General features: G+C 34.1%; 1 protein-coding gene across 1 annotated transcript in view; it reads left to right on the top strand.

Annotated features, from left to right (window-relative positions):
- LOC138333196 (RNA polymerase II elongation factor ELL-like) overlaps positions 1-8,329 on the top strand; it is a 35,861-nt gene extending 27,532 nt beyond the window's left edge. Inside the window, exon 12 of the mRNA XM_069281404.1 lies at positions 199-8,329. Coding sequence (XP_069137505.1) covers positions 199-357 — 159 coding nt within the window. The 3' untranslated portion in view covers positions 358-8,329. The remainder of the gene's footprint in view (positions 1-198) is intronic.
- The last annotated feature ends 17,229 nt before the right edge of the window (positions 8,330-25,558 follow it).

The raw sequence follows: 25,558 nt of genomic DNA, 5'->3' as shown, positions 1-25,558 counted from the left end.
ATTAACTGCATGTAATCTCCAAATTTTCATAGTTTTACAACATTTGCAAAACTAGACAGACTTAACCAGACTATATTGAAGAAAGCAATGTGGGGTTGGCAGAGTTGCTGCCTCAAAACAATGTTTTTCATGCACGTTCTTGAGTCTTTGTCTGAATCATGACACTTAGTCACATTCCTTTATTTGTTGCTTTTACAGAATTTGAAGAACAAGATTCGAATGGAATATAAACTACAAAAAAGTGATGTAAAGTACATAGATCAAAAGAAGAGGTTTGACTATTTACACAAGAAACTGGGCTTCATTAAACAACTGATCTTGGAATACGATCGTGCACAAACAACGGTGGATTCCTAGTGAAGACTACAAACCGCTCTTATCTTGCTCAAATCTGGTCTCTGTACACTTGGATTTTGTGATCTCCGTCTTTGAGATGGACGACCTGGCTCGCCTCAGGACCTGATGTTATAGTAATGATATGTGCAACAGCTGTGTTTGTATCGGTCACGCTTGGTTGATTAACGGGGGGAAAGATCTATGACTAACCTGCAACTATATGATAGTGAGTTATTCAATTTAACCTGTATCCCTTACTTGTCGCTCGTACATCAATCATTTTGGTTGTTACTGTCACTGATGAAGTACTGGGGAGATCATTTTTATACCCAATGGGTTGATTCTTACAGATCATTATCTAGGTCCCATTTGAGGATATTGAAATGTTTTCTTTCTCATTCCAAACAGTTTATAGTTCCTTCCTTTAATTTAAGAACGTGTCATTTAAGAACTTGTCCTTTCCTCAAGTGAGAATGAGTTACAGGGTCTGATTTTGAGGAAGAGATATTTAAGTCATTGGAAATGGTAGAAACTGGTAGAACAAGATTAAAACAATAAAATAAACTCTTGCGAATTTCTAGACAGGCTCTGTATGTTCCCTACCAAGTTATGAAAATATCAGATTAAGATTGATGTAAAAACAGGAAATGACAACGACCACATATGTATATTTGTATGTACTGGTACTCATAGAAGTAGAATACAGGATCGTGGGGTTATGTTTTTTATATCAGTCGTATATATATTCCCCTTGTTATCCAATCACGAAAATATTGAATTTAGTCTTACATACATACAGATAAATCAATGCCATAGTAAGATTTAATAAATCATTACTTTGCACATAACTCTTTATTAAATCCCCTGTTTCACAAAATCATTATTAAAATATATTATGTATGTATGCACTTAAAAAACTTCTTGATCTCTGGATAATCTAGTTGCCTAATTCGCATGTAGCAACTGTGTACTTATTTATTTGTCATCGATTGTGTGAAGGAGAGCGAGAAAGATGTTTTTGATATTTATAATTCAGCCTAAATGCTGATGTAATTTAATTTATTGTAAAAAATATTTATGATACTATTTATATTTAATATTGAATTTCAGTATTGAAGACACAAGTGTGCTTAGCTTCTGTTGGCCATTTTATTTAAGCTTGTCATGTGGTTTTCTTTGGAAAAAAAACCATAACATGATTATGATCATGAATTGACATAATCATGAAATTACGCATTAGTAGTTATGAAATTAAAAATCTTATCTAACAGGTAGATGTGGGAAGGTAATTGTGCTATAATATCAGGGATTCCCATCAAAACACAACAGTATTTTATACTTTATATATGATGTTGATAACATTTCTGCAAAAATACAATGAAAATAATTTACATATCTGTGTGGTTTAATCAGTGCACTTGATAGACAATCTTTCAGAACAGAAAACAAATCATCAAAGTATATTTTTGTAAAACAAAAATCATTATTTATTTATTTTGTTTTTTTGCAAAAAATATGTCTTCATGACAGAAATGTTCCATGTTAATTCAGAAAGGTGGTCTATTGACAAAGGATGATGATAATAATGGTGATGATGATGATGAATGGTGGTGATGATGATGATTAGGATGTTCAGTCGTTAAATTTATGTAATATCTGCATTTGAAGTTGATTGATTTTTTTTGAAAAGCTTGCATACAATTTGATATACAAATTTTGTAATTTATTAAACTTTTACCATCATGATGTTAATTGTAAAATACATTTATTGCAACCATATTATTCATTAGACATTAACCATATGAATTATTGAATATCAATCATATAACTTATTGAATACCAATCATATAAATTATTGAATATCAATCATATGAATTATTGAATATCAATCATATAAATTATTGAATATCAGTTATATAAAGTATTGAATATCAATCATATAAATTGTTGATTAACAACTATTTAAATCATTGCAAATAAATCATGTAAGTTATTGAGCTTCTATCATTCAAAATGATCAAACATGAAATATATGGAAGCATCAACCACACAAAGCATTACTTAAACATCAAGCGAAATTAATATTATTGATTCGTTGACCTTGTAAAATTATTAGAGTTATGAAAGGTCATGTATTAAACACTTATTGTTTCATATATACATTATGATAATATATACCATACTTTCCTCATCTCCCGTTTAAGAAATATTAGCATTTCTATGTGGCTCCTGTCATAGTCCTGTGCTTTTTATGTCTGGGAATTCCTGTTTTCTTCAGGGTTATCGAAACCTAGAAAGTTCTGAGAACTGTAATTAACTCCCTGTCATTTCATAATGGACTGTTCTGTCCTCAGTGTTGGAAGAGTTCAAATGTGTCTTCAGGGTATGTGTATTGATTGCATGTGTTTTGAAATATTCTCATAAACACACCTATACAAACAAGTTAAATGCTAATCTGGCCAGTGCTTGTCCAGTGCTAACTGTAAAAGTGTTCCCGTTGGATGTCTTGTGATACTTATTAACCAGGGTGAAAGTGTGTGTGTTTGTTAACACAGTTGCTACATATGACATTGTAACATTACCTGATCAAACTTTATTTACAAGCTGTCATGTATGCCCATTTTCTTCTGTCTTTTTCTATTAATATTTGTCAAATAATTATACAATACTTTTTATAACTGAAAGTATTTCAATGGTAATAAAATATTACATTTTGCTCCAGAAGTGAAAATGAAATACACAAACCTTTTGAAATATTCAGTTAAACTTTGTGGTATTGATGTTTAACATAAATGTATTGTATTTCATATATAATCTAAAAATAAGTTTTAGATCGCTTGTTATAATCCAATTGGCCAGTTATTTAATGTTATTTATTATTCGATGCCATTCTGCATATATTTGCATATTATAGAGTTATTTGCCATTAGGGGTAGGTATTGATTAAAATGTCATGTGTTTGCAAGCGAAAAGTCATACTTTTCAGAGAAAACAATGTGCCTTTGCTCACAAAATAATGATGTCACAATGGACACCTACCCACAAGGGAAATAACTCTAATACATTAAGACGTAATTATAAATACTTGACTTACAAATCAGCTGTTGCACATATTTTTCTAAAAAGATGTTCAATTTCATTAAATGAAATATTTATGTTGCGTAGCATTGTTATATCCCCCCCACTGTTAAAGTCTGATCATGTGTAGATCTGTATGTGTGTGTTTGTTTGGTCATTGGTTTATCACTTTTTACATATAATCACATTTCTGGGTTGAAGTTTACGTCAGTTTGAAGCAGTGTTTGCCATAATTCTTTCTGTCAATGTTCTTCGAATATCAAACTTGGTAGTTTTCTTTTTTATCTTTCTTTTACGATTTTTTCTCATGGGTTGACATATTATAGGGTTTGGTTTTAAATCCTTAATTAACTGAAGGCATAATACTGCAAATCACCATGATGTCACATGTTTTAATTGTGGAGGCCAATTAATCAAACATTTTATCAATATTTGTGATAATTAATTTTAGAAAACAAAAATTGTCTTATGCAACTTTATTGCATTATCATATCTTGATAAATGTTTCCAAAATTAAGCATTATTAAACCTTTTTTGTTAAGACAAGCTTGTGAAATACCGGTAAAGTATTTGTGTATTCAAGTGACAAACAGTCAATGTAATCAGAATATAGTCAATCGTACCGTCTAGATCTTTAAATCACTTGTGATGACCAATGGTGCCAATAAGAGACATTAAAATCTCAACATATTTTGCTTGCAAATACTTTCATTTTTAAGTCAAAAGGTAGGATATTCTTTTTGTGATAGATATTGACGTGACTTGACCTTTTAATGGCAACATTGTTTTGTTGTATGTTACTCAAGATAAATATCAAGACTTTCAAAAAATTACTTTAATTTGTTGAAGTTACATATTTGTCAAGTTCAATAAAATTCCACCAATTTCAAGATAATGCTGTCCAATATATACTATGACTGATCTTACACTTGAATAGCAACTTACTTTTTATTTTGAAGTTTATTGATAGAATTTGTGACTTCCATTGAACTCAATCTGTGTATTGCTTTCAGGTTTGGAATTAGTCTGCCAAATGTTGTTTTCAGTGAAAGACATGGTTGCCATTGACTTGTACATGTAGTTAAATAATTTACCCCTGAAATTTCATATTGGACTGGTCTAGTCTTTGATTTAGGAGAGTCTACATTTGTCTTCAGGGGTGAGTGAGTTAATGAATATTTTTACTGATGATATGTTATTATGGTATTTACTACAGCAGTACTCTCAATGTACTGAGGATAACAAAGTAATTTTGCATAATACAAGATGTAATTTGAAAGGCTAAAATGTGATAATATTAAAAAAAAAAAAACCTGATATACATGTTCAGTGCCTCAGTAAAATGAAATTATTTCCTCTGTATTAGAAACTACACCGTGAATAGCAGTCCTCAAAACACTGGGTATTCATGATAAATTTTACATTGAATTTTAATCTCCAAATTCAAGTGGTAGTTTCATCCTATGTCCAAAAAACATGAGTTGTCTCCCATAACAGGAGACTTCCATGATGTCCAATATTTGATAAGGACCATACCTTGTTTTTGCATCAAAGCTTGTGTCTATTGTGTAACCAAAAAAAATGGCTACTCACATGTGATTCAGTCCTCCAAATTTAAACATTAAAATTTGTCAGAATGAAAGTTTTCTGTGCATATGAGATTTTATGTCATAGCTGCCTCAATGTTCCTTTTTGTACAGTCAGGCTTGATTAAGGAAAAAAAAATCTTCTAAAATGTGCTTCATTAAATATGATAGAAGGAGTCATTTATGAAGATACCATATGTGATAATAGATGTTTACACACATTGACATGTGTGGAATATCTGCTTGAGGTATACACTGTATGTGGTTCTCCACTGGATCTATCATTTGTGTTGCTTCTGGACTCTGTTGTACAGGGCTTGGTTAAGTATCGATCATGTTTACACTTAAATGTTGCAACTTATGATTTGAGAGATATTTCATATCTACTCTGAATGATTGTTTGAATGTGTCAAATGGGAAAAAACGTAATTGTATTAACAACTATGTGTAACTTTACCGACTTATTAAAGTCTAAATGTAATGGCCAAAAATGAAATTAATAAGAGTGTAAAGTTATTGCTCTGTGTACAGGTATTTTGGGACAGAAGGAATCATATCTGTGTGTCTCTGTCACAAGTCTGGTTAATTTATTAGACTGATCATGTTGTGTTCATTAAGAATTTTTTTTCTTCTATTTTCTGTATAACATCGAATGTTCACTTTGTGGGACTTTTCCTTGTTTTCCTAGTTGCTAATGTACCATGAAAAATACAATTAGTATTGTTCTATATACTGTACATGAATGTTGACTAACCAACGACATTCCTACCGAAGAAATAATTGAATTCTGTTGACATCGATAGAAAGTGCCCATGAATATTCCATGTTATATGGCCTAGCTGTAGGTGTACTCTACTCAAATCTGTCACATCAACAAGTTAATTTACATTATTATTTACTTAAAGGTGATTATATGGTAGATACATCTTACTGAATAAGTGAGTTCAGAATTTATATCTAAGTTACTGTAAGCATACATATTTTAGAAGTTATTTTAGAAGTTATCTTATTTTCGTACTTTTCATTCTAAGATATGATTAATTACTAATTGATTTTTCTGTATAGCAATAATTCATCATTTCTCTCCTTTCTGAGAATCAGTTTCACAGTAAAATATGTAAATTTACAGTATCATCAGAATCAGTTTTACGACACAAACTGTTGATTGAAGTTTCTAACTTCACTTTTCCTTGTTTGTGTCTGGGGTTTAATCGCCTATCAATTAGATGTTGAGAAAGTATTCAGTCTTTGTATAGAACAAAGTTATCTGCCTTAGTAGGTAGTGTTGCTATTGTATCATTTTGTGAGCAAAACTATAGTCATTTTCTCTGGAATATCTGATGGCATGTTGACATACACATAACATCACAATCAATACCAAATTACAACATATCAGAGAAATTTCTCCGCAATCTTTGCATTTTATTTCCAAAGATTGTCAGCGATTTCTCTTGAAAAGTTGTATTTGAATCAACACCTACCCTCCAAGGCAGATAACTCTTTAAAACACAATTTCAGGAAATGGAAAGGGTACAAATATGTTCATAGGAAACTCTTCTTATTCTTCCCACATTTGTCTTTATATTTTATTTCATTTTCCCGAATCCTACAAAGTGTACATGTATGCGTGTATATTATTTTAATATTTTTCATTTAGACATTTAAGTGCAATAATGACAAATTTGAGTATATAATCAGGATTGTTGATTTCTTATTTCATTGGATGCTTTCTAATGTCACATGACAGGAAGTCAAAGGTCAGACGTCGTCAAAATTTTATTAAACATCAAAAGTTTGTTTTTTTTAATTTCAAAGAAAACATTTAAATTTTATTAATTTGATGTAAGCAACAATTAATTTAATATCAATATATTGTGTATTATGAATTGATTAAGAAAAAAAATCAATATTCTATTGACAATTACTAAAATATCTTTAAGTTATTGACTTAATTAATTGAGTGACATCGACCAAAACATCAATTATTTATTGACATGAAATTATTGACATGGAATATTAATGATAAATTGATATTAGATTTACATATGATTTACGGGCATTGTATTGCTAAGCAGAAGGCCCTACCATTAAGTGGTATGAAGCATTAATGTAACTGTAAGCCTGACTTTCTTTTACAAATTCAGTGATAGAATGTGACAGGGTACATCTTATAAGTTTAGCAATCTCAAAAACGATAGGATGCTGATACTAATTTATCTAATTTTTAAAACACAATGTTATAAATTGTGAAAAGAATTGGAGTTATCTCACCTGAAGTAGTAAATACTTTCTGGTCACTATGTACCCTCACAAAATTTCTTTGTTACTGGTAACTGTTTCTTATTTTAATGCTATTATTCCATCTTTGTATATTATAGAACTAGCTGCTCTTGGTGGGAGGGATTGATTGTTACGTCATTTGTGTGAATGTCACATCATTTTCTCTAAAAGATATGATGTACATTATACATTGATCTCGCAAACAAATGGCGTAAAAACCTACCTTCCAATGAAGACAACTCTGTAATATGCATAGAAGGGGTTACTGTCTTTGGGTCTTATGGTAAAAACCAAATATTATGTTACGAATAATCCCCAAAACGGTGTTTGGACGTGCCAGAGATTTTGCTATAGGAATTATACTATAAAAATCTCTTGACCTAATGGTGCTCATATCACAGACCAGATATAATGGTGGGTCTCATTCCTCGTAGTTGACTAGTCATAGAAAACAAGCATTCCAATGACAGAAGGACTGTGACCAAAGTGTATGCAGAATGTGAGCAAAGATAGCAGACATTGTACATCTATGATGATTTTAGTCTAAAGGGAAAATGTGGATAAATGAGGCATGATGTTAAAACAATTGAATATCAAAATGTTGGATTATGTGTGTGTCCTGTACATATAACAGAAGCAAGGAATGTATTTTTGAAGTAAATGGAGAAAATGTTTTTTGAGTTTGAGTGAATATGATGCATACCATGTTGGTATATGTGTTTTTAAAATTACCATATAGTGTGCCAAGTCAGGTTTGTAAGCCTGCATTTGATTGGTCGCTATGTGGATCACATGATCTACCCACTTCCTGTTGCCTTATATGGATGTTACTGTATTCCAGAAAATTTTATTTTGCTGATATTTGTTTTAACCCTTTAAATTGTAAAGCTATATGTACTTATTTCAGCTGATGGACTGAATGCTGCATTGACAGCTTAAGGGTAGAGGTTTCCTGGAATACAGTCAACTCATTTTGCTTCCATGCAGTACTATATACATTACATAATTATATTAATTCATTAAATCAGCGTTACAAAGCAGTAATGAAATCTTTGTTTTATCTTTATCATGTTCTTACATGACAACACTGTCTAATTTATGTTAAGTGCTTTTGTTTCATGGTGTATAAATTTCGCATTTTCTGATTGGACTTATTTGCGGGGTCAGGTTAACATACATAAGGAAAATTAATTTCTCACTATATATATTGCAAGGACGTATATATGAGAAGGATAAGCCACACTGGGCTTTGGGGGAGTACAAGGCAGGAGCTTTTGTGTTTGTGCAGTGACCGTGACGTTGGGCGACGGCTGATTTTCCTTTGATATCCGCCGGCGCAGCCTTTGATGGAGCTTGCGGGTGCGAGGGTTACCGTCTTACTTTCTGAAGCGGGCTGTCATTTCATGAGCTGTCGTATTATTTTAACGAAAATTTAGGACTTATCCTCTAAATCTTCTGTCCTTAAATCAAGTTATAAACGTTGTGAAATTTGATAAACTTTACATTGGTGTTTCATTTGGCTCGATAAGACAAGTATTTGTTGAGAAAAATGGTTTTTATTCCCGGTTCATAGGCGTCTCGCGTGGTGTTTAGTAATGTAAAGAGACAGTCACGAATCCTTCTCACTTATAAATCCTTGATATATTGATACTTAACTTTTGCAAGGGTTTTGAATTTACGCATTAAAGTAAATCATGAAAATAGCTTAATGTCAACCCCCTCCCCACCCCTGCAAAATAAAAGCACTTCACAGCGTCTTGCTAACACACTTCATACAAAGCCATAAATCACAGTTCACAGATAAAAAACAGTCAAACCTCATTACTTTAAGCCAGTGAGACCCTGGTAACATGAAAAGTTGAGCTAGCTTCAGTATAATAGGAAACAATATGGCTAGTACCAGAAAAACAATTATTCAAACAGGGTAATCTTTAAAGATGCTTCACCGCTGACAAATGGTATTTTTTCACTATCAAAAACAGAAGCAGACGATTTGGTATTTTTCTTCAGTTACTTACTTTACTGTTCAATGCTTATATTTGCATTTGATTACTACCGTATTCGACCCAATAAGCGCCCCTCCCCCTTTTTGAGGCCTCAATTTCAATTGCCCAGGTATAAATGTTGCGTCTAAAAGGATTAGTTTACGTATGTTAGATGTTGCTTGTAGAGTGAAAACCCTGAACTTTGTAGTTTCGATTTAGAGTACCAACTTGAATAAATGGGAAAAATGATCACATAAAAGGACTTTGGTGTTCTAATATTTTTCTGGCGGTGCCTGACAACCTGAACGTTGAAACGTTATTACATAATTTTGGTTTACACGAAGAGTGAGGAAACGTAACAAACTGGTGTTCAGAAGTGGGATACGTTCTTTCCAAATTAAAACAAAGAGCAGCAAAAACGACGACAAGTGTTGTAAAGGCCAATTTGAATGAAAACTTACAAAATTGATCCCAGAAGTGGGGAAGTAAATTACTTTTAACAACGTGCCTGTCCCAAATTATATATGTAGAGAGACAGAATTTACTGTTATTACTGACTCGGGACAAAATGATGTGTGGAGACTCCTGATTTATCTCCTATTAATTGGACAATGTGTGTCATTAGTGAACAATCAATGCATTGTATGTAGGAGAGATGATGAAAACGATTGTACATGAAGGTTCTAGAAAAAGTGACTTTACTGAGAACTTTGTGCTAGTCTCCCTGAATGCTGTCATTAGTAATTCATCTGATCAACAGTGGGATCCTGGAAAATAATAATGTCAACTACAGGACTGTACAAAGCCCAAACGACTGGAACATATAAGGACTATGGAAATCGAGTTGTGGTTCTATGTAATGTATATACTTAATGACAAACTTACTTGTGATGAGTTATAGAGAAGTTTATTCGCTTATTATTAGATGGTTTTGATGGAATTTCAAAACAGTGATGTGGTACAGAGAAAACTTAGAAATACTGATGCATTGTCCAGTTCTGGTGTGAGTTTTAATGGGATTTTAAAACGGTGAACGTGGAAATGTTGAGGGAGTATTGTCTAGTTGTACCTTATTATAGAGAAATTAATTCGCTTGTTATTTGATAGTTTTGGTGGGATTTCAAAACATGCAGTGATGTGGTACGGAGAAAACTTGGAAATACTGATATATTGTCCAGTTCTTATGTAAGTTTTAATGGGATTTTAAAACGGTGAACTTGGAAATGTTGAGGGAGTATTGTCCGGTTGTACCTTATTTTGATGTGATTTCAAAATAGAAAATATATCTTGGTAGTGTTTGGTATGGACTTAGTATTGTGTGATTTAGTACATGGTTATAGGTTTGGAATAGAACTACTGGAGAGGTAGTCTACTCTAGGCAGGAGATCACCAATACATGTAGATGTATATAGGTTTTGTGTATATAGAATTTTCTGATGTAGTTGCGTGTAGTTTGTTGTTGGAAAATTAAAGATTTTTGAGGTCGTTTTCTTTAACAGGTACGTGGTATCGAGAGATCTAGGTTTTGTTGAACTCTTAGAGAAGGTTAGAAGTTGGAGTTTGAAATTTTGTCACTGTGGTTTGAAGGACAAGATGAAATCATTTGTTCGTGATTTGTTAGTTGTTTATTGGGTTTTAATTGTAACTGGATAATTGATGTCTGTTCCCAAAGGACGCCTTTAGAAAAGTCCAGTTGCCTGTAGACTGATGCGTTTGGGGTTGTTATCAGTGAACCCTATAGACTGTCTTTGCCAATAGGTCCGTCTATCTTAATAGCCTAGTGTTTAGAAAGTAACCATTAATTTTGAAGAAACAGATTTCTCCGATTCAAAGACTCAGTGGACACATGAGTTGATAAGGGTCTGGTCAGTTTAGGGTTAATTGTAACGCCATTAGTGACAATGGACATTATCCAAGCAGTTCAGATAGAAATAATGAGTCTTCACTAGAAAAATCTGATAACTGTCATGGAAAGAAAGCTTTTGAAGAAACTTTTGACGAAAACCAAAATCCAACATATAAGTGACTGTCACGTATGGGAGGTATTTAGTTTTCATAAAATTACAGACGGATCAACATCTACGAATACAATCCAACCTTTCGAGTTATGGATCGCGATTTGGGAACTCCAGTACAAGATGAAGTTGACATAACTCCCTATTCACCGGTGTCGGAGGTCTATTTCTGCACGGCGTTACCAGACCCAACTATACAACAGCCAGTAATACAAAAATCGCCGCAGACTTCTGCTGAAATTTTGGTCGGTTTTTATAAACAACGTCAACGGTCGAGACTAACTGAAAATTGAAAAGAAAATCGAAACACAAGGGAGAACTTTTCATTAAACAATATCTCCAACTAAAAAAATAAGTCAAAAGGAGTGAGAGCACCTCCCTCAACTACCAGAGGGTTTCTTGCAGAAAACATTCAACGAAATATTCAAAAGGTGTTTTACCGGACTTAAAAAAATAACAGAGACCGGTCAAAAGTCCTCGATACCTCCAGAATTAATGAAAAGTATTTGTCAGTTGGTGGAGACCACAACTTCACAGCTCTCTGCATCATCGTCGACTAGGGAATGAATTATCCGATTAAAGATTTGGAGAAAAAAAGAAATAATTGTGTGCTGTAGGCTTTAAGTTCAAAAGAAATGTGTTCAAGTCAGTTTAAGTCCGTGTTTCTCGAGGAAAATCTAGTTTTACACAGGAAAGAGAAAGTAGTATTTGTGAGGATGGTTATGGTCCATATATATGTGTCTGGGAAATAATCCCAGTTCAGTAATTGTGTGATTCCAGGAAAGTGTTGGAAAAGTAGTGGTAAATCGCCAAGGAGTTATCGTTGAAATAATAGTTGCTAAAAATGTGTAGTTAGTTTTTATATAGTACCAAGTTTATACCTTGTGGAAAATATATTTTCGAAAGTGGAATACCTTAAATATGTTTAAAAAAAAACCAGTGTCTTCATATTAATAAGGAGAAAATATAAAGTTTTCTGAAGTTTTACTTCAAGTGTTGGATTGTGTTATTCCTGGATGATTCTGGTTAAAGCTGGGATGTATGTTTACTGCGAGTTTACAGGAAGTGTCAGAAAATCCCGTGAATACCTCAATAGTAGTTGATCTGATCAGTGTGTAAAGTTCTGATAAAAAATATCTTCATGTGAAGGTGAAGATGTACGTGATTATGGATAGGAGAAAAATTATTAAGAAATTCAGTAACCGAAGTCTATTATAAAAGTGTTATATTGATGTGTTTATGTGGCTTAGTTTGCTTATAGAGCAGAGAGTAAAAGTGGCTATTTTTCTGGAATTCAAATGTTGCCTTATTGGATATATATATATTCTCCCGGATTGCCAACGTCTACATCGATCATATTCGTCTTCGATAACAAAACTTTCTTCTGGAAATTCAACGTCCACATCATCCTATTCTACAAGGATAACGAAGCCTAAACAATCGTCTTCTTCTGGAATTGCAACGCCGGAACCAATGCTTCAACGAATAAGTCATCATATTCTGCTGAGAGTCAACCTCTAATTCTTCATTTCCTGCTGGGATGTCAGCATCCAAGTCATTGTTTCCTTCACGCGTTCAATACCAAACCATCTGACCCTGTTATGACCAAACAAATGGTCCAGAATAAATAACAAAGGAAGCAAAACTCAGCTAATGTCCAAACCACAAATAAATTTACAGCCTGGTCTGAAGAACACGTCCAACACTGGCTTGCCCACCGAAACTCCAATGTCAGATTTATTTGCATAATAAATCGAATTTGCAGTAATGAACTTGACAATAACAATAAGTGCATGTGTTTTTTCATTTTTAATCGGCCGTCCAGGATTACGTTGCAGTGATGAAATGAGAACTAAGTTCCAGTTATGAACTTGACAATAAAAATAAGTGCATGAAATTATATTTTTCGACCACTTGGAATGGAATAAGGATTAAGTTGCAGTGATGAACCTGACAATAAAAATAAGTGCATGTATTTTCCATTTTTATTCGGCCATCAAGGATTACGTTGCAGTGATGAACTTGACAATATTACTTATTCTCGGGATTTATTACCTTTAAGTGTAAACCTTATTTCAAATTCTCTGGATTTATATTTGGTTTTCAAAGTGTTCGCAGGAGCTCACAGCAGGCAGGAGATAGTGTGGCGTGTTTAGTGTATAAAGGTTGAGTATAATTGTAGTTTTAAGTAGTTTTAGTTTGTTAGTCTCTATGACAGGTAGATTAGATCACTAGGATCATTAATTTGGTGTAACAATTAGCATGTCCAGTTAGTTTGTAGTTATTGGGTCAGCAGACCAGTAGGGGTTAAATAGAGATGGCGGTTATGGTCAACGCCAGCTGTAAACTGAGCCATTTGTAGACTAGAAAGGGCTGTGGTCAGTCTGAGAGCGCTAATGATGTAGTAATGGTGGTGAGAACATTAGGGCACTGTAGTTCAGATGATATGTAAATAAAGGGGTCAGTAATTGTGTATCTATAGAGCCTTACTAATGAGCTGTCTGTAGCAAGGGTCGGTCATTGAGCTAAGAATGGATAGGGGATTTCTTGTCTTAGTTTTGGAGTTATTTATATACTTATGCTCTCTGGTTGATTCCAATGCCTATCTTTAGCAGCAGATAGAGATGTGGTGCATGGGACAGTCTTTAAATTTTGCATATTCAGTATTGTTCTATCTTTAGTTATGGTATCTATGTGCTAGGTCTAATTTTGGCCAGGGTCACAAAGAGTTCAGGGGCCATTCTATTTTAGGTATGCATGTGTTATTCATAGCCATCCTATAAATATATATCCTTAGTTTAGATTGTTTAGTTAAGAATAGCATTTTATTAATAAGTATCCTTAGAATTGAGAGTATCTAGCTAATAATAGTAGTCTAAGAATAGAGATGTAAATTAGAGTCGGTAAAAGGGAAGGGGACACTTGGAGTTGGGGGAGTTAGGTTGGAGTTAGCAATTTTTTAAGCGCCCTGTGCGGACAGTCAGATGATAGTAGTTAGTGATTAGTTTGTAGTGCGTTTAGATAAATCGGACAGTTGGTTAAAAGGATTAGTTTACTTATTGGGTCGAATTAAAAACAAAGAGAGCAAAAACGCAACAATTTTTTAAGCGCCCTGTGCGCTTGTTGGGTCGAATACGGTATTTTATGATGAAATACCAAGAGACTTTGCATCTGTAATGAATAAGGAATTATTTATCATCAAAGAAGGAACAGCCATCTCCCATGATCACTGGCACGACAATTGTGACATTATAATAAGCAGATGGCAGTTCATAGACTGATGAATGCCAACTGCGCTTGGTAAGGTTACATAGTGGGACTGCAATGAAAATGTAAATATAGACAATTTAGAATTAGTCTGTAATAGAATTAGAATATAAACACCAAAGATTCTTATATTTTGATAACAGTTAATTGACATACACATCCAAAAAGTAACCAATAAAAACTTTTGTTGATGACGCTGTATCCTTCCTTTGATTGACTTGTGCCTAGATTTACCAGAGGGTGGGGAGGGGATAACATAATTTACCCTGCCTCATATAGTATTGGATTTTATCAGTATATTTATCTAGTTATTATATTGTCTGGGATTCTTGTCATCAGGGGTTTCAGGCTAGGATCTCCCAACAGTATTTTGACACAATGATTGACCAACTACTCCTAAACTACTGAGGACATTTCAACAAAATTTGATGACAATAAGCCTTATACAGTGTAGATGTGCATAATTTATATTGGAACAAAATATCTCTATCTTACCCAAGAGTTATGCCCCTTTGTTAGAAAACTATTAAACTATTGGGGGAATTTCAACAAAACATTGAGGCAATAATCATACAAAGGAACAAGATACCTTCAATATTTTGAGAGTTATGCCCCTTTGTTACAAAACAAAAACGGGTATGAGTTAGGCCATTTTCGTTTATTCGGAACAACCAGTTCGACCATTTGTTTAAGTCATTATTTTAAGTATAAATCCTGATGGACCTGCAGTTTTTTATACAGGTCTGTCAGGGCTTTGTCAAGGCTCGTCTGAAAACAATATAATAAACAAACAACTAGGTTTAACCAGTCAAACCGTATAATCGAAAATCCCCTTGGTCTCCTGGGTGAAGTACAGTTCTAATTATTCATTATAGAGCTTCGGACTCGCAATTCCATGTTGACATAGGTGAAACAATGATATTTCTAAAAGTAAATGATTAATTGTTGCCACTGATCTATATATTGAAGACAAAATTTTTCCAGACTATATCTCCAACACTTTATTAGTAGACCAACATACTTTGGTCATAGATTCTACCAAAATCAGGTCACTGCAACCTTCATCTTAACCAATGGCCTATATAGTAAAACTTGCCCAGACTATCTTTATAACACCAATTGTTTTTTAACACTTCTGGTCACTAGATCAAACAAGATTTCATCATGGGTTCAAGGTTGTACATGTGTTATATGGACCAAAAACAGGTTACTGTGACCTTTATTTTGATCTTTGACCTCGTGACACCCGATTCAAAGGGAAACCTCGTCCAGCTTTTTACTTTGTGATAAATTTGCAAAATTGATAAGTTAATACAAGCTACCTACCATTATTTGCTGAATTGTTCTATTGCTCAACTGCTTGTAACTATACAATGAAAATGTACACATCAATCTCAGAAGGCTCTAATAACCAAAGATGTCATTTTTTGAAACAACTGTGTATGGTTTGAGCCCTTATCGGCCTCCAGATCCATCAATTTTTCAACTAAATGGTAAGAAATTATGCTGTTGTATTTAAGATATTTACATTGGAGTACATCCCTGATCTATCTATGATGGTAGTTTTCTATTATTAGAGTTGTAGTTGCCATGGTAACCATTCCAAATATGCATAAATTTGGCGAATTTGAAAATATTACAGTACTTCTGTGTAAGGATACTTCAATGAAAGAGACAAGACAAACTTTAGGATTTTTATGGTTTTTATTGTCATAGAATATTTTTTATTATAAGGCAAGCATAACATACTGAGATCACAGATTTTTGTGTTACAACAAATATCATTTCACTCAAAGCCCTTAGCATGCATACGCTCTGGTGTAAACATATAGTATTACATTATACATCAGGGCACAGGGACTTGGCACATATATCCAACCAACCGTCAATATATACATATGAATTATAGTCCCATACCATATTGACCGTTGGTTAGAAATTTGTGCCAAGTCCCTGTACATCAGGGCAACATGGTGTAGAGATAATCTAACAAGAGATACCAGAGGGATATTGGCGCCCACCACAAGAATGAATCTAAGTCTGACAAACAGAAAGAAGCGGATCCTTTCTCCTGGCTTTTCAAAACTCTTTGACGTTACATATATACTATGAAGATACCTGAGAGAAAAGTTCCTTTCCGTACTTTATGAGAATATGTAGCCAGTAAACAGACTTCAATTATCAGCAAAAATTCAACAGAGATTCGGCAAACCTGGTACGGATTCATCTTGCTGACCGATCTGTCCCAAAATGCAATATGCACAACTAGGGTCGTAGGGGAACCTACATATGAAATTTGAGAAAGATTCCTTCAGTACTTTCTGGGAAATAGTGTTAACAAACTTTAACTATCAAAATCCAAGATGGCCGCCGGTCGGCTATCTTGTTGACCGATCACTCCCAAAATGCAATATGCACAACTAGGGTTCAAGGGGAACATGAATATGAAATTTGAGAGAGATCCCTTCAGTACTTTCTGAGAAATAGCGGTAACAAACTTTAACTATCAAAATCCAAGATGGCCGTCAGTCGGTCGGCCATCTTGTTGACTGATTGGTCCCAAAATGCAATATGCACAACTAGGGCCCTAGGGGAACCTATATATGAAATTTGAGAAAGATCCCTTCAGTACTTTCTGGGAAATAGCGGTAACAAACTTTAACTATCAAAATCCAAGATGGCCGCCGGTCGGCCATCATTGTTGACCGATTGGTCCCAAAATGCAATATGCACAACTAGGGCCCTAGGGAAAACCTACATATGAAATTTGAGAAAGATCCCTTAAGTACTTTCTGAGAAATAGCGGTAACAAACTTTAACTATCAAAATCCAAGATGGCCGCCAGTCGGCCATCTTGTTGACCGATTGGTCCCAAAATGCAATATGCACAACTAGGGCCCAAGGAGAACCAACATATGAAATTTGAGAAAGATCCCTTCAAAACTTTCTGAGAAATAGCGGTAACAAACTTTAACTATCAAAATCCAAGATGGCCGCCAGTCGGCCATCTTGTTGATCGATTGGTCCCAAAATGCAATATGCACAACTAGGGCCCTAGGGGAACCTACATGTAAAATTTGAGAAAGATCCCTTTAGTACTTTCTGAGAAATAGCGGTAACAAACTTTAACTATCAAAATCCAAGATGGCCGTCAGTCGGTCGGCCATCTTGTTGACTGATTGGTCCCAAAATGCAATATGCACAACTAGGGCCCTAGGGGAACCTATATATGAAATTTGAGAAAGATCCCTTCAGTACTTTCTGGGATATAGCGGTAACAAACTTTAACTATCAAAATCCAAGATGGCCGCCAGTCGGCCATCATTGTTGACCGATTGGTCCCAAAATGCAATATGCACAACTAGGGCCCTAGGGAAACCTACATATGAAATTTGAGAAAGATCCCTTAAGTACTTTCTGAGAAATAGCGGTAACAAACTTTAACTATCAAAATCCAAGATGGCCGCCAGTCGGCCATCTTGTTGACCGATTGGTCCCAAAATGCAATATGCACAACTAGGGCCCTAGGGGAACCTACATGTAAAATTTGAGAAAGATCCCTTCAGTACTTTCTGAGAAATAGCGGTAACAAACTTTAACTATCAAAATCCAAGATGGCCGCCAGTCGGCAATCTTGTTGACCGATTGATCCAAAAATGCAATATGCACAACTAGGGCCCTAGGGGAACCTGCATGTGAAATTTGAGAAAGATCCCTTCTCTACTTTCTGAGAAATAGCGGTAACAAACTTTAACTATCAAAATCCAAGATGGCCGCCAGTCGGCCATCATTGTTGACCGATTGGTCCCAAAATGCAATATGCACAACTAGGGCCCTAGGGAAACCTACATATGAAATTTGAGAAAGATCCCTTAAGTACTTTCTGAGAAATAGCGGTAACAAACTTTAACTATCAAAATCCAAGATGGCCGCCAGTCGGCCATCTTGTTGACCGATTGGTCCCAAAATGCAATATGCACAACTAGGCCCCTAGGGAAACCTACATATGAAATTTGAGAAAGATCCCTTAAGTACTTTCTGAAAAATAGCGGTAACAAACTTTAACTATCAAAATCCAAGATGGCCGCCAGTCGGCCATCTTGTTGACCGATTGGTCCCAACATGCAATATGCACAACTAGGGCCCTAGGGGAACCTACATGTAAAATTTGAGAAAGATCCCTTTAGTTATTTCTGAGAAATAGCGGGTAACAAACTTTAACTATCAAAATCCAAGATGGCCGCCAGTCGGCCATCTTGTTGACCGATTGATCCCAAAATGCAATATGCACAACTAGGGCCCTAGGGGAACCTGCATGTGAAATTTGAGAAAGATCCCTTCTCTACTTTCTGAGAAATAGCGGTAACAAGAATTGTTAACGGACGGACGGACGGACGGAAGGACGGACGGACGGACGACGGACCACGGACGAAAGGCGATTTGAATAGCCCACCATCTGATGATGGTGGGCTAAAAACCAATACCCACAGTGTATTACAGGGCTTCAATATTAAAACAGAGATTTTACATGTTAACAGCTCTAGAGAACATTTTTGTTCTGAACTTTTTGAATTATTATGCTTGATAACTGCCAAAATCACTTTCACATATTTCTTGATAAAAAATAATGTGCTAGAAAAGATGTACTTGATTGTGTACTAAAATTGAGTCATTGAGAACTCTCTTAATGGGTTTAAAGGTTGAATAGAAAGAAACCTAAATGAAAGATATTGTTCTATTGAAAGCCATATAATATTCACACCAATAATTATAAGTGGATGAAGTAAGGGGGTACATTATTATGTAATAATATCACTTGGACTAAATACCATGCACATTTGATTGTGTGCTAAAATTCAGTAAATTAGAAATAAAACTTTCAAAAACAGTGGAGTTAAAAATTATTATTCTCAAGTAATACAAATCTAATATACCTTTCAGCAATGATTGGATGAAATAAGGAGAGATGATGTCATTTGGATTAAATGCAAATGTACCTGGCATACAAGGTTTTACTGCGAGTAGATGTATTTTAGGAGACTCTTACTTTTGTGCAATTTCAAATCTATTAATAGCTTATTTAACTGCATCATTAATAAGCATAACAAAATAATTGCCACAAGAAAGGAAAAAAAATTGAGCAAAATCATTTTAGCAAATTTTTATCTACACCAATTGTGCTGAAATCAGACTTACTAGTAAATACTGCTAAAATATTATAGTACTTCTGGATGGTACAAATTGCACAACCACTTTATGGCCACTCAAGTGCGAGAATCATAGTATTAAATGTACCGGTATATGCATTTTTTTCACAAGCCATTTACAAATAAAATAAATACAATATTGTACAGCTATAGCAGTAGTGATGTTATTTTCACAAGCACACCATTGGTTCTAGAATGCAAATTTAATTGGTCCCATTAAATAATTTGCCTACAGTAATACATTTTTTTTTGTTAACATGAAACACAATATAGATCACAAAGTAATAAATTCATACAATAGTAAATTGAAAACCAGATATTTTCTCATTTCTTATACAAACATTTTCATGTTTGGAATGTACATGTACAGGTAATTCATTTGCAGATATTTAGTTATCAACTACCACAAGGTAATGTACATGTACAGGTAATTCATTTGCAGATATTTAGTTATCAACTACCACAAGGTACTTCTGTACAATATCCCATTGCTCAAATATCACATAATTTACAAAAAAAAAAACAAAAACAAAATCCCATAAATAATTATCCCAACAATATGTGTTACTTTGTTATCTTATCTGTACCACTAATAAGCTTGTTACAACCCTTAACCTAGCTTCTATACACAGTATTTATTTACACCATTATTCAGCAACCAGTTTACACATCGAGAACAATTATTTCAATCTTTGTTTTCATTGGAAAATATATTAAGTTGATACTCCATTGCATTTTGTTTTTTTTTCCAAAATCTCACAGTTAGATTAATCTAGTTCTGTCTGGGCTCTCCGAACGATATGTTACGTTACAAGATGTACATAGAGGCTACACAGTCTTAATGAACAACGATCTAATGGGATTACATCATTCAGAATGTTTCGAGGAGGCATAGTCAAGCTCTACAAACTTGAGAATGTTAGAAAAGAAGAACCATTCAATATAAACGCATGGGATGATATGGCCAAACACAGCAGCCGAGGACACTATAAAGAACCGTTTGAACCATTGTAATTGAAGACTTTGCTGAGAGACAGAGCTATAATATGAAAACTACCATAACATATTTACAGTTCTATGGAATTTGCTATACCTAAAGGAATGTAAAAACGTCGGGATAATCGTAGGGGAAATAACCAACTAAAACTCAAAAATAATCAACAAGCAATGAACTTGAGATGTGAGAATATCAGTATGGATATCTTCCGCTTGTCCAGTAAGACATTTCCCTTACACCTGGTTGATGTTCTGTCGATTACAGATGGCCCTGCATGACCCCAGTGGATTGATGAGCCGTGAGCAATACAATGTGTGATGTAGGTTTGTATGACCTTATTGTATCGCTAGGACCTCAGTGTTCTACAGCATAAAGTATGTTTAGCTTATATTAACTGTGCGATAGTATAGGTTTGTTCCTGAGAAATGTGTTGCCTACTTTTAAATATTTGATTGAAAACACAAATTAATCAGATACAAGTTGTTTTACTCTCAATGGCCGGCTATGAACCCCATTCATTACAAATATTAAGATTTTGAATTGGTATATTTGAGTGATAAAATTATCATAATATTCAATAAACTATACAGAATAGAAATTTATTCCCGATTAGTGACTTTTTTTCGATAATTGTAAAGTAAAATGACTCTTTTTTTATTCCGTCGAACAAGAGGTCTTTCTGAATTATTGCTTAAGTCCTCATACTTATTTTTCTCTATGCTAACCTCTAATGTGATATATTATGTTTTAGACAGGAAATTAAATATATCCATGCTTGCCACTAGCCCAACTTTAAAGATGAATCGTCTAGAATGAGGTATATATAATAAAATAATGTTTTTAATTAGTTTTATCAAACGGATTGTAATGATTTAATAATAACCATAATGTTATCTATTATGTTCCAATAGATTCGAATTGAATTGAAGAATAACATTTTCATAAAGAACATTATATCGACACTTTGGGTGTAACGTTTTATGTTTCAAATTTGTCCATTTTAAAATCTCAATACAACCACTAACACCTGTAATAAAACTCCTACGACCTTACCTGTACGGTAAACATTAAATGGGACTTATATACAGGAGTGGAGCAGATCTACTAGACAAGGATTTATGGTGATCCTCTCTTATCCTAAACCCTATCCAACCAAGTCCGGATTCTTATAATAACTAATGGTGGTTGATTTATAAAGATTATTAAACATTTTTAAACATATTTTGATTTCAGGCTTCTTCCTTAACTAACACGTTGAATAAACGATATAAATGATTTTAGAATATACACATACACATATATAATACGACAAATACTCTTAATGTATTTTGTATGAATTCCTTGTACATATCATTGTATCAATAATCACTCTTATTATTTAAAGAGGAATTATATAACAATAACATTAATTGTTATTGTATAATGTATACCTCATTTCATTGCATGTCTGATTCCTGTGGTACCTAACTTTGATGTTATATATGCTTGATGTTGTGCACGATATAAGCAGTGGTGCATACAGTGTATTAAAAGTGTTCAAATACATATAATCACATAAATAACCAATGTCATTTCAATTCCAATGCATTTTTTATATTATAACATTACACATGTGTCAAACCTACACACATGTATACATAGGCGTGACATGCCTATATGCACATATTACAGTACACAGACAACTGTATCTAGCTTACCTTTAAGATGGTCGAGTCGTTATGTCCATCTGTAGCTACTCTGAGTGAAATGGCTGCACATACACACGGTCAACACACGAATAAATGTTGTTTTTATCTTCACACATGATTCAGACACAACAACCGAATAGCTGTGTCTAAGCTGGATGTGTCGAGTGTTTTCATTGGCCGACTCTTAGAAAAAGCAGGTCGTAACTTATACATCAGAACGAACCGCCACTGGCAGCCATCTTTAAATGTCTGACTCTAGGGCTCTGCACGAGAGAGGTGTCGTCAAAATCGATTACACTCGTTGATACATTAGAGCCTTGCAAAATATACACAGTAGGTAAACGTATATCTACACATGGTCATGGCTGAGTGATTTTCGTACTGTTTTGAAGGTCCCGCCAACGGATTGCTCATATGTCGATTGCAATTCTAAGATATGGTGCCACGTCTAGCATCCAACAGCACAGTCCAACACTCCAGTGTGCCAATTTATGCATGCATTCTAGACAAATCATTAAGTCTCCAAATGATTCCACGAGCACAGTTTCAACGTTAACAATCCAACGTTTCCAAGTGCAATATACTCTCTCTAGTGCTGAATGCTCTCCTGGAACCGATGTAAGATCGATGGATTGGGAGTACAGAGAAAGGAAACAGTGGTCCCCGGTTGATAGATTACAATACTGATATAATTGTATATACATAATACATAAAAAAATGATTTGCCGGATAGGAAATATTGTTCAGATATATGTTAACGTGGTACCGGAAAATGGTTCAGATATGCCAAAATGGATAATATATATTGTTGAAATATACTAGCTTGGTTAGAGGGTTTTGTTCAGGTATTCTAACAGGGAAACCATTTTTAAACAATCCAAATCGATAACAAGAAAATATTTTTGAAAGAAAAGTATTAAACAGATATCAGATAAGTGTCTCGAAACTTGTACAGGAAAACTCGCTAGATACTTTCGTTTGATAGATATGCTATACTAACCTTGGTAAAGAAATATCCGGATATCAAACATGGTTAGGGCATATTATTTCAATATACTAACGCAGTTTGGATATATGAAGATAAACTAATGTAATTGATGAAATATGAAAGTGAATGGTAGTATTGGTCAGGTATACTAACATGGTTAAACGTCACTTAAATGTACTAACATTGTCAAATGTCACTTGAATGTACAAACATAGTCAAACGTGACTTAAATGTACTAACATGGTAAAACGTCACTTAAATGTACTGGCATGGTCAAACGTCACTTAAATGTACTGGCATGGTCAAATGTCACTTGAATGTACAAACATGGTCAAACGTCACTTAAATGTACAAACATGGTCAAACGTCACTTAAATGTATTTACATGGTCAAACGTCACTTAAATGTATTTACATGGTCAAACGTCACTTAAATGTATTTACATGGTCAAACGTCACTGAAATGTACTAACATGGTCAAACGTCACTTAAATGTATTTACATGGTCAAACGTCACTTAAATGTATTTGGTCAAACGTCACTTAAATGTATTTACATGGTCAAACGTCACTTAAATGTATTACATGTCAAACGTAACTTAAATGTACTAACATGGTCAAACGTCACTTAAATGTACTGGCATGGTCAAACGTCACTTAAATGTACTAACATGGTCAAACGTCACTTAAATGTACAAACATGGTCAAACGTCACTTAAATGTATTTACATGGTCAAACGTCACTTACATGTAATTTACATGGTCAAACGTCACTTAAATGTATTTACATGGTCAAACGTCACTTAAATGTATTTACATGGTCAAACGTCACTTAAATGTATTTACATGGTCAAACGTCACTTAAATGTATTTACATGGTCAAACGTCACTTAAATGTACTTACATGGTCAAACGTCACTTAAATGTACTGGCATGGTCAAACGTCACTTAAATGTACAAACATGGTCAAACGTCACTTAAATGTATTTACATGGTCAAACGTCACTTAAATGTATTTACATGGTCAAACGTCACTTAAATGTATTTACATGGTCAAACGTCACTTAAATGTATTTACATGGTCAAACGTCACTTAAATGTATTTACATGGTCAAACGTCACTTAAATGTACTAACATGGTCAAACGTCACTTAAATGTACTGGCATGGTCAAACGTCACTTAAATGTACTGGCATGGTCAAACGTCACTTAAATGTACTAACATGGTCAAACGTCACTTAAATGTACTGGCATGGTCAAACGTCACTTAAATGTATTTACATGGTCAAACGTCACTTAAATGTATTGACATGGTCAAACGTCACTTAAATGTATTTACATGGTCAAACGTCACTTAAATGTACTGGCATGGTCAAACGTCATCTGAAATAACTTACATGTCAAACATCACTTAAATGTACACACATGGTCAAACGTGATTTAAATGTATTTACATGGTCAAACGTCCTCTAATATAACTTACATGGTCAAACGTCACTTAAATGTACACACATGGTCAAATATCACTTGAATGTACAAACATGGTCAAACGTGACTTAAATGTACAAACATGGTAAAACGTGATTTAAATGTATTTACATGGTCAAACGTCACTTAAATGTACAAACATGGTCAAATATCACTTGGATGTACAAACATGGTCAAACGTGACTTAAATGTACAAACATGGTAAAACGTTATTTAAATGTACAAACATGGTCAAACGTGACTTAAATGTACAAACATGGTCAAACGTGACTTAATGTACAAACATGGTCAAACGTGATTTAAATGTACAAACATGGTCAAACGTGACTTAAATGTACAAACATGGTCAAATGTCACTTAAATGTACAAACATGGTCAAAAGTGACTTAAATGTACAAACATGGTCAAACGTGATTTAAATGTACTTACATGGTCAAACGTGACTCAAATATAACTTACATGGTCAAACATCACTTAAATGTGCAAACATGGTCAAATGTCACTTAAATGTATTTACATGGTCAAACGGGGATAATATTGAATTATCATAACTTAGTCAAGGGATTATGTTCAATTGTACTTACATTATCAGGAGATGTGAGATGTGATCTGAATATGAAAGCAATAAATAGAAACATGAATGTC

This window comes from Argopecten irradians, chromosome 10 (genome assembly GCF_041381155.1).
Source record: "Argopecten irradians isolate NY chromosome 10, Ai_NY, whole genome shotgun sequence".
NCBI classification, from domain to species: domain Eukaryota; kingdom Metazoa; phylum Mollusca; class Bivalvia; order Pectinida; family Pectinidae; genus Argopecten; species Argopecten irradians.
This window is presented reverse-complemented; position numbering and strand designations above follow the sequence as displayed.